Source organism: Calidris pugnax, unplaced genomic scaffold (genome assembly GCF_001431845.1).
Source record: "Calidris pugnax isolate Ruff unplaced genomic scaffold, ASM143184v1 scaffold103, whole genome shotgun sequence".
NCBI classification, from domain to species: Eukaryota; Metazoa; Chordata; class Aves; order Charadriiformes; family Scolopacidae; genus Calidris; species Calidris pugnax.
Genome location: NW_015090990.1, coordinates 19,470,932 through 19,481,928, shown reverse-complemented (window position 1 = coordinate 19,481,928; position 10,997 = coordinate 19,470,932). Strand labels below are relative to the sequence as shown.

Below are 10,997 nucleotides of genomic sequence, written 5' to 3'. Positions count from 1 at the left end.
AAGTGTTGTGCACTAGCCACCACTGCTGATTTCAGTCGCTTGATGCAGTTTTAGCAATGGGGTTCCTGCCACTGTTATACCTCTTGCTTCTGGGTTGAGGGGAGTGATGACTGAAAAGTGAGCCTGGGGCTATTTATAAAGCCCTTAACTTGCTCTGCAATTTGCACACCAGATGCCTCCATGCCAAATCAACCCCGTGAAATCAGAGGGTGGCTATCAAAATGATGTTCTGAGCATCTCAGACTTCTCAGCTGAGGTGAATGGGTAACCTGTACCTGATGAACTCTCCCAGGAAGTAATGCCAGCACGGAGTGGCCCATGTGACATCTGCTCCACGTGAGCTTTCTGCATCCTCCCCTGATGCATCATTTGGCTGAAAACAGACAACACTTCCTGCTAATTACGTGCTGCTCTGCTACCTGCTAATTAAGGAAGGCTGCAAAGTTGAGATGTGTGTTCTCCGGGGTAGTGACCACCAAATTTAGTGAATGTGGAGGTGAAGGATAAAAATTTTAATCGCAAGAGAACGTGGAACGGCTAATGCAGCAGTGGTTGGTTGGGTTTTTTTAATCTTCTTCAGGATTTACTGATATTCCTGTTCAGAATTACGTCAATATCGATTGGGATAAAGGTATTTAAGTTCCTAACTCTAGGGAGGTGAACACAATGTGTTAGGAAAAGCCATTTCTTCTTATCTGTTTGGAAAAGAAACCCAGTCGTGTTGGCACAGACACATTTTGGAAAAATAAATAGCAGTGAGAGACACAGCACAGTGGCTCTGCAGGTTTGCAGAAAGGCCATCAGAGGAGGGAGTTCCCTCTGAAGGCTTCAGGGAACTGAAGGAGTGGCTCCCAGTGCTGGGAATTCAGCAGGGTTTCCTGGGAGTGAGCAGCCAGGAAGGGGCTGTGCTGAGAGAGGGTTTCTCTCAGGCTAAACAAACCTCTCCCTCTCAGCAATGGGTTCTTGGTCTTGCTGGATGGACCCCGTGCATCGCAGATGGGCAGGGACGATCAGACGCCCAGCTCTGTCATGCTGGACTGGCCATGACTTCACCTTGGCAGCCAGGCTGACAAATGTCATGAGGAGTTTTCTTAATATAACCTGTGTACACTGCAGAGTTTCGTTATAGTTCCAATACAGGGCCGTCTTTCAAAACCAGAAAGGTGCCATCAAGCTTCTGAAATTAACATCTGGTTAAAGCCCAGCTTATACAAATGTTTAAAAAACTCTTTCTGTATCACAAGATAAAAATGACCCTGAATATGGAAAACCTGTACAAAAAGTATTCACCATGCATGTCATTATCTATCTTCTTTTACGTAGCATTTGATGATGATCAGGACCTAACTTATTTAGAAGGTTATTGAACCGTGTTATTGAGGTGTTCATGTCTCTCCATTCTGTATCACAGCAGCTGAAGCACAGTCATAAGAGACGGATGACTAAATGGCAATGAGCGGCTGATGGGCCTCCTTAATGACCCTGCAGGAAATAAGCAAGCTGGACAACGTGGAAGACTTTCCATGGACACACATATGTCCCAGTAAGTACCTTCTCAGTCGGACTCTCCGTGCGCGAGCCCATGTGGAAGGGAGAGGCAAATTGACTCTACTCAGACCAGTAAAGTGCACTGAGGGTATCACAGGAAATACTTTGCATCAGGGAATAAAATACTACTCCTACTCATGTCAGTGGTGAGATCATTTCGATAGCTTGCTGTTTGCTTCCTTTGGCAAGAAATAGCAGACACTGCAATACAACTGGCAAAATACAGTTTTGACTCACAAATCTAGCAAGTGCCAGACTGAGAAGGTACCCCCTTTCCTCACAATCTCCTCATCTGTTAACCAAATATAATATCCATTAATTTACCACCATTTCAAGCAGTTAAATTAATATACCGTTGATAACATGCCTGGATTCTATCCAACAGAAGATGCTAGACAAGTATAAAATATAATTTGTTTCATCAGTATTGCAAGATAAGTGGGTTGTTCTTCTAGGATTTTGTTTTAGTCTACCTAACAATATTTTAACAGTGTAGCCTGTAGTGTAACGTACTGGAAAAACTCCCTCTTGGTACAGGAAAAATCACAGAACACAGCAGAAGTTAAAATACTGCTGTAGAAGGAGTGAGATCCACAAACAGTAAAGATGACTTACATGAAACAGTTGGACTAATGCTTTTCTATTTCTTTATAAATTACAAAAGAAGCTTGAAATAGGTATAATACCAAATAATTTCCTTGTATGCTAAGATTTCAGTATTGTCTAGCTTGACTGGAGAACTTAATGAAAGTATAGCATCAATAGACAGTACAGCTGCAAACCGAACAACCTGGAGGAATTTTTGGTCTTCCAGCTACATAAGGTTTTTTATTTATGTTTGCTTGTTAAGCTTAATTCCAATAATTAATCATCCTTTTGCAAAAAATATATTTTGTTAAGTATTATCTACTACTGCAGCAAAGACGAGACTCTTAGAAATGTTTTAGGTATAACCCCAACAGGAAGAAGTACACCTGGCAGAACCAGTGTCTTCATAGTTAAGAACACAGAAAAAATGAGTTCATACAAGAATAGAATTTTTAGATCTCCTTTATATATATCTGAAAGTAACAGGAAGGGAATGGAGTGACTTGCTACAAAACACGAAAACATTATCTGCCATTTTACTGTTATTGAAGACTTTTATTCATCAAGGACACCCAGCAGAACAGAAGCAATAATTATTTCATGGTAGTGTAAGTTTTACAGTGGCGGAAATGTGCCCAACTGGCCAGCCCCTTTAAGTAAAGGCAGTGAAGGCATCTGATGCCTTGGGATAACCATTTCCCCAGCAGCGCCGGTGGGGAGTCACGCTCTTCTTTAACAAAGTGAAGCTGCGTTCACTGAGACATCTGATATGGGTTGTTTTGTTTATTGGTGTGGTGTTTTTTTTTTTAAAATCCTGTTTGACTACGTGGTGCCTACTCCGCTGGCACTGCCTTCTCAGAGGAGCTCCCAGGGACTGCAGTGAGAACTGAATCAGGCCTCTAAAGGTTAACCCACTGGTAGGCGTGAGATGCCAGGAGGGAATGATCACCCGGCCCATGATGTGAGGTCTGTAACCTGAGAGCCTGTTGCACAGCTTTTTGTTGCTGTGGGATCATAAGGAGCTGGATGGCTCCGTCCCTGTTTGTGCAATGCCCGAGCAGCTCGCCCAGCCGCGTTGCCCTCCCGAGTGCACGCCTTTTGCAGTGAGAACTAAATCAGGCCTCTAAAGGTTAACCCACTGGTAGGCGTGAGATGCCAGGAGGGAATGATCACCCGGCCCATGATGTGAGGTCTGTAACCTGAGAGCCTGTTGCACAGCTTTTTTGTTGCTGTGGGATCATAAGGAACTGGATGGCTCCATCCCTATTTGTGCAATGCCCAAGCAGCTCGCCCGGCCGCGTTGCCCTCCCGAGTGCAGTTGGGTCTGAATTCAAAGTGCAACCCCTATTTCCCAGTAACTCGCAGTGTGGATGCTCCTATTCTGAGCTGCCCTGCCTGGATTATTCAGGAATGTCTGGAAACATGTGTTCCCAAACCGTCAGTCACCAGCAATCCCAAGAGCTGGGAAGTCCTAGGAAGCTTTCACTGTACTCCATTTATTTTTCTATTCCCTCCCACACCCTAACACAACACGGAGCAACAATATAGACTGTAGTAAAATGGTTCCTACAAACAGGTTATCCATGTAAATTAGGTTTGTTTTTTTTTTTTTTTTTCTGTTTTAAAACATCCCAAATTATAACTTGGTTTCACACAGTGCCTCCCCAGAGGTGCTCATCACAAAGCACCACCTGGAGAACCCATTTGATTTCACATATATTGGTGGGTTTCAGAGGGAACAATTTCCCTTGTTACCCCATCTGGACAGGAATGTTGATGCTATACATGGTCAAAAAAATGGAAGAGGAAGTGCAAAAGCTGTGGTACAAAACCTCTCCATGTTGCCAGCGGCCCTTGGAATGTGCTGCATCACCAGGTTTGATGATCTGAAAGAACATTCTTTTATCTTCTGACCCCGTTTGGCCCAGGCAGATGACTCTGAGGTCCTTTCCTGATGTTGTAAATAGCAGTGATAATGTACAGCCTATGGAAATCTGCAGCAACTGATAGGTGCTCATTAGTCACTGACACAAAGCTTTGCACATCAGAATCTATCTACAGGTGCCACAGGGAGAAGGCAAGAAAGAAAGATGTGTCATACTCTGAGGTAAACAGCTTGATTTCTTATTAGTCCGCAGGAGGCTGAATTAGTAATTTATGAAGCACTTTGCCACGACGAGATTTGTTTAGCCCGCTCAGGATTTGTTTTTCGCTGTTAACACAGAGCTGAACAACGGAGACTGTGTCTACATGCTCTTCTGCAGACACCAGCCTGCTCCCTGCCCTGCACCCACCAGCTCCGAGCCACCTCACCGGCAGCACGGCCACGTTGTTTGCACAGCACGGAGGGCAGGGCTGATAGTCCCACAGTTACTCATCCCAGCACCACACACCCCTTTTTTCCAACCAGGTGTTGCAGCTGCTTCTGACGTGCCAGGGAAAGGGCAAGCACACCGGTCCACACGGCAGGAATGCAGCGGTCACCCATGGAGGCTGGATGTCGCGCCGGGAGGTCAGGCAGGAGGGGTGGTGACCACCTTGGGCAGGGTAGGGGGTCAGCACATCTTCATCCAGCTCCGTGGCAGCACAAACAAGATGCGGTTCCTCTGCCTAGGGAACAGACCTGTGGGAAGGTGGGGTTTTTTCCATCTTTAACACACCCCAGAGCTTACTAAGATTTGAGAAAGCTGGAAGTCCGCGTTGTTAAGACCACTAGCAAACTTTCAGGAAAAAGCAGAACTACTATAGGAAAAAAAAAAAAAGAAAAAGAATATAGAAAAGAAACCCAAATCTCCATTACAAAAAATAAATCCAAACCAAATTAAATCTTCAAAGCCTCCTTCCTGGACATAAATCCCCAATTTTCCTTTTGAAGGTCAGCATTAGATGATGCAAGACCAAGACTGAACTTCCAGCCCATTAGCCTCCGCGGAGCCAGCCGGCAGACAGGGTGATGTGGTGTGTCTGCATACCTCCTCCAGGCACTGGAGAAGAGGTGAGAAGCAAAAACCCTTCCCAGGCTGGAAAGCGTTAAGAGAGCCTCCTCATCTCTGAGGGCATGTGTTGCTGCCATGGGGGCATCATGGGACAAACTCGTGGGCTAGCCTGCTGGAGACACCCCTGGCAGAGACAGGGCTGGCGAAAGAAGGCATTTGCAAAGCCTTGTGAAACGTTGCCTCCTCCAGCTGAAACCAATAGGAAAGGGCTCACCTTGCTGGTATTTGGAGGGTTTCTGAGCCACTTCACACAACCCCCTAGTGCTGACCGCCCTGTGCTGAGCCACCTGCGTGACACCAGTGACTCGCTCAGGAGAAAGGCAGAGCTCTATGCCGAGCTCTGTGCCCCTCTGGAACTGTCTTCTTCCTCTGACTTGAAGTGCTTGTCTCTCTCTTATCAGCCAACCAACCACAGCAGCAGGGCTAGTTTAAGGGATCACTCCATGTTTTTGTTGGTGTAAAGCTGTTATCTGTTTTCCCTATGTAAACAGGAGTTACTGGATGGGTTCAGGTGACTGTGACCGGTGTCCTCATGAACAGTGTGGAGGTTATTCTGGCTCAGCTACAGTGGGAAAGTGCTAATCCCCCCATCTGCACTCATTAAACCTTTTAATTAAAGATCAGTCTGATGAAGGAGTGAGGCTGTGAGGTCAGGTTTTTGCTACAGCACTCACTAGAGACTCAAGAAACAGCAACTGCGAGTGGTAGTGGGCTCACAAACCTTTGAGACTTGTTGTGCATAGTCCTTTGGAGCTCTAATGGAAAGGATGAGGAACCACTAGCTCCTATGCTCTCCATATGTACAGGGCAAATTTAGACTCAAATTCCTCTGGTCCAAGCCCAGATTCACAGCTGAGCAGGAAAGTTTGCCCTAGAACTGCCCTACATCAGGGATTTCATGTAAGGCATCTTGCTGATGTGTGTGGGATTAATCAAAAGAGGGAAGTAAAGAACTTCCATAAACGCCTTGCAGGACTGGCTACTCTGATGAAAACATCTGCTAAATTGTGTGGAGCCTGTGAAGAAAAGGCTGCATTACTCCAAGACCAGGTTGGATGGGGCCTTGAGCAACCTGGTCTAGTGCGAGGTGTCCCTGCCCATGGCAGGAGGGATGGAACTCAATGATCTTGAAGGTCCCTTCCAACCCAAACCATTCTGTGATTCTATGATTCTGCAGTACGTGTACATGGCTCCTTCAGAAACAATGCTGTAAATTCATAATGTTTATTTGGCAGTTATTTTTTTTTTTTAATCTGTGGTACGTTACAGGGCCCTAGTACTCAGTCTTGCAGTCAGGTTTGTTAGCTAACACTAAGTAGGCAGGCAAAGCTGCCTGAAATCCATGTGTCAGACACCCGGCAGCCCTGACTGCTCCAGGCACCGGGCAGGTTCACTGCTCAGAGGCAGTGGTGAGGGGCAGAAGGCAGTTTGGGTGTGTGTTCCTGAGCCAGCAGCAGGACTAGGTGCATGAAATTAGCCCCATTCCCAATGGAGTGGGGATTCCCACCATCGCATCCGTCCCACTGACTTCTGGGCTGAAGTTCCTCTCAAGCCTGTGTGGCTTTTCCTGGAGTCATTCATATTTCCTTGGAGAAACCCTGACCCTGATGGCTGAATATGGTGTGCTCGAGAAATGCTGAAGGCACCAAAGCACTGTTTTCTGGGGTCTCCAGAATGCCAGACTGGATGCCAGCTTGTTAAAGTGTCATCAGGGAGCTGAAGTGTCATCAATCTTAAAAATCAGCTGACCAAACCTGCAGCTTAATTTAGGAGCTTGTCAGACATATGGTAATGGCCTGGTAAGGTTTGGCTAAAGAAGTCATTTGAGGGCTGCCACACATCTTTAATATCTGCAGACAATAAAATATTAAACTTCAGCTCTTGCTGGCAGCTTTCTTGCAGGAAAATCTACTCTGGGACTCCAGTAGCACTGAATACTGAGCAACCGAAAGAAAAGGGGGAGTTTGGACCGGTGTCTCTGCTGGCATAACTCCATTAAAGCCAGAGGGTGAAATCCCAGCCCTGCTGAGATGCACGGGATTTTTGCCAGCCTTGCGACTGCTAAGAACTCTTTTAACAACTCAACCCTGATTTTGCTTTGGACTGAAACCTCCCCATGAGTCTCAGCCTACAAACACTTATATCTTGCACACAGATGAAAAACGTTCTGCAGAAAGCAAATGAGCTTGGAAAGGGATTCAACTTCATCAGTGGAACCCCTGCTGTAGACGTTCATTGAGGGCTAAATTTGGCTGGTGTGGCAAGACACTGGCTGAGTGGCACGCAGCTCCCTCAGTGATGGAAGGGCTCCTGCTTTGGCTGCAGTCACACAGTTTATTCAACATGCTCCCTGTGAACTGCAAGAGCCGAGCTTTGGTGCTGCCTCTCAGCGTGACCCCCTCATGCAGCCCGTGCTCATTAACATTTTGTTATTGCAGGAACCCCAGATACTGACTGCGTATCTCTCTTCTCTCTTTCCACTGCATATTGCTGTCACAGCTTCCAAACTTCTTTTCAGACCTACCCGCTGTTACAGGGTACTTGTGAGTCTTCTGGAAGCTCTTGTGGTTGAAGATACACCTGCATCAAAGCTCTCTGTGCTCCTCCTGCTTGTGGAAGACTAACTACACCTCCAGCAAGGAGGTCAGAAAGCTGGTGCTTCCCCCACCCACAGCTGCCACTTGATAGCCTTACGGTTTCAAGGTTAAAAATAAGCAGGAAAGAGGACGCTAGAAAAACAAAATAAATTAATAATAATTACAGTTTCTTTGCACATTTAAAGGAGGGAGAAAAAACTGTTTTACTTTGCAGGTCACCTTCACAGCAAATAGGAATCGCTCAATTACTGCTGGATAATACCAAGGACACTCTCGGGCGCTGGCAATTGGAATGACGATTAAAAAAATATGAGCCAGATTTCAAGGGTCTCTTTGTGAAACAAACAGAGCAAAATCGTTCATTAGTGGTGGCACAGACACTGTAAATGCTGCCTTAAAAGATGTGGAAGGAAGGTGTATGTCCCTGATAATAACACGGAAGATGACCAGCTCTGTCTCCCCAGCACAGTCCCAGGACCTTAACGACACAGGGGGTGTTGTGATGTTGCCTTCCTACTCCATGCATCAAGCTTTCTGAACCTCTGTGTCTCTTTTCTCATTTGAAAAGGCAGATAGGAAATATTTCACAGAATCAATGAAGTTGGCTAGGACCTCTTGTGATCATCTAGTCCAACCTCCATCAAGCTGGCTAAGCTAGAGCAGGTTGCCAAGGATAGTGTCCAGCTGGGTGTTGAATAACTCCATTGATGGAGACTCTACAACCTCTCTGGGCAACCTCCTCCAGTTTTGAGGACCCTCACAACAAAAAATAATAAAAAAAAGAAAGTTTTGTTGTGCTCGGATAGAATCTGATGTGTTTCAATTTGTGCCTCTTGTCCTGTCAGTGAGCACTACTGAGCAGAGTTTGCCTCCCTCCCATCACCTATGCTTGATTTCCTACTTTTTGGGATGGCCCTTCCCTGAACTTGGAAGAGGTGATCTTTGAAAGCCAGCCAGCTCTTCTAGACCCCTGTGCTCTCCAGGACCACATCTCACAGCAGATCTCTGAAGAGGCCAAAGTCTGCTCTTCAAAATCAGAGTTGTGGTCCTGCCTTTTGCCTCAGTCTCCCCTCTTAGGATCCTGAATTAGGAACATCTGAGGATGTTCACTTGAAACTACCTCAACAGTGACACGTAACTAGAAGTGTGTTCTTGGTGAAGTGTTTTTTTTAGTATTTTCTGCTTTTGAGCTAACCACCCTCGTGACTTCCTCTCTGCCTGGGACTTGTAGTGAGTATTCTTTTAACTGTTTTTTTTCTTGCAAAATGAAGGGGTGTCCTCAAACCTCCAATGAGATTTGCTGTATGCTCCACCTTCTCGTTTTCTCTCTTAATATGTCAAAATGCAAGAGCTGGGACTGGTTGTGGGGGTTTTCCACAGGGCTGCTCTCCATGAGGGAGAGCAGCACACAGCCTTTGGCTGTCCTGTCCCAGACGTTTTAGTCCTGAGAGTCACATTCTGGTTTGGTAGGGCCCAGTGAGTGACCCAGGACAGGGTTGGTCCTACTGTGCCTGGGGCTGAAAACAGAGGATACAAAATTATTCTTTCCCAAGGGCTCTAAATAGATGGGGCAGACAAAAGGTGGAAAGGAAGGCAGAAAAGCCCCATCTGTACAGAAAAATTTTATCAGTTATACGAACAAAAGTATTTTTTGTCCAGCCTTTGCCAGGGACACTGTCATTCCTAGAGTTTGGTTTGAACTCTTTCCCAAGTGACTAAATTAAAGCAATTCATGCAGTGACACACAGTTGATCACTCTAAAGGTTTTAGCGCTACCAGATTAAAGTTATAGAGCCAGTCAGGAGAGAGGCCACCGAGCGAGTCTGCCATCCCCTCCATCTGCACCGACTGAAGGATTTGGGACAGAAGTGGATTAAGCTCTTGGGGGCTTTAAGCAAATTCTCCTGTGGCTCGTGTTGCCTTCCTCTCAGATTCTTGCAAGCTGCTCCCTTTATCCCAAGCCCTGAGTTGCACCCAGCAGGGCTGTCCCACTGCCTCCAGATAAGCATTGCACAACGTTTGTTGGACCAGAGCTCTGGTGTGGGTGAACGCGTGGCCAAGCATTTCACAACCGCTGCCATCTATGGATTTGTGCTTACAGAAACGGGAGAGCCCAGCTAGCTCAGTCTGGCTCCGAGAAGGAAAAGCCGAGTGTGGCTACACCTTTCCTCAGGGGGAGAGCGGAATTACACAACCACCTGCACACCTTTGGACAGTTCTGTGGCAGGGAGCCTTTTCCTCAGAACCCTTCAGCCAAGCACGTCACAGGGGTGACTGGGCTTGTCGTCCATCCACTACCTTGGTGGCTTTCCCCCTTGGAGAAGCTGCCTTCCCCTGTTGTTTGACAAAGCCTGTAGCCACGCTCAGAGTGATCTGTCTCCGCAGATGGCCCCTGGTAAAGTTCAGAGTGCTTTCATGGCCTTTTCAGCGCTTAACAGGATTTAGGCTTTTTTTTTTGGCGCTGGAAGCTACTGCACAATCCTAGGCTTTCCCTGCATCCACTGAGCACTTGGACTCGGCCATTGCTGCTCGGGGGAGGCCAACCTCAGGCTGCCCCTGAGTAACAACAAAACTGCGCCTAGCTGATGTCGCAACGAACGCCTCCTTCTTCTAAATTGAGTATTTTTTTTTCTCAATGAGTGAGCCAGGAACTCCTGGGGAATCACCCTTCGAGAGGTCTGTATGACGAGACCCCTCTCAGGCCTTAAAATGGCGCGGGCAAGGGGCGAATCGCTTCCAAGCTCCCCTCTGCCCCGCCGGCCGCACATCTCAGGGTTGCTGGGCTGTTTTCGGGGGAGGAGAAGCGAGTGTTTGAGCCGACCCAGAGCACCCAGTGACACATCGCCGGCCAGAGCCCAACACAGCCCTCCCCACCCCTGCAGCGGCCAGGACAGCGTCTGGCGCGGCGGCGCCCGGAGAAGGGTAAAATGGCGGCGGCACCGCCCAATCAGCGGGTGGTGCCGGCCCGCGCCCGCCCGTTGCCCAGTCCCGGCGCTCCGCGTACCCCGGACGGTTCCATTCGGCAGCGTCCCTCCCTCCTTCCCCCCCCGCGCGGCGCCTGGGGTGGGCCCGCCCGGTTGCTATAAAACGGAGCGCAGCGCACATGTGCTCCTCAGTGCCGGCGGGAGCGGGAGGGGTGTGGGTTCTGTGTCGGTGGTTGTCGAGCGGGAGAGGAAGCGGTTGGGGGTCGGGTGTGCCGCACACTCACCGCGCAGCCAGCCCCCTCGGTGCTCGTGTCCCCGTCCCCTGTGAGGCCTCGCCGGTGCCC

The 10,997-nt window shown here is 47.9% G+C and overlaps 1 protein-coding gene across 1 annotated transcript in view; it reads left to right on the top strand.

The window, feature by feature from the left end:
• Positions 1–10,656: 10,656 nt before the first annotated feature.
• Positions 10,657–10,997, top strand: part of NABP1 (nucleic acid binding protein 1) — a 9,548-nt gene continuing 9,207 nt past the window's right edge. The window contains exon 1 of the mRNA XM_014954158.1: positions 10,657–10,729. Within this exon, the coding sequence (XP_014809644.1) occupies positions 10,657–10,729 (73 nt within the window). The remainder of the gene's footprint in view (positions 10,730–10,997) is intronic.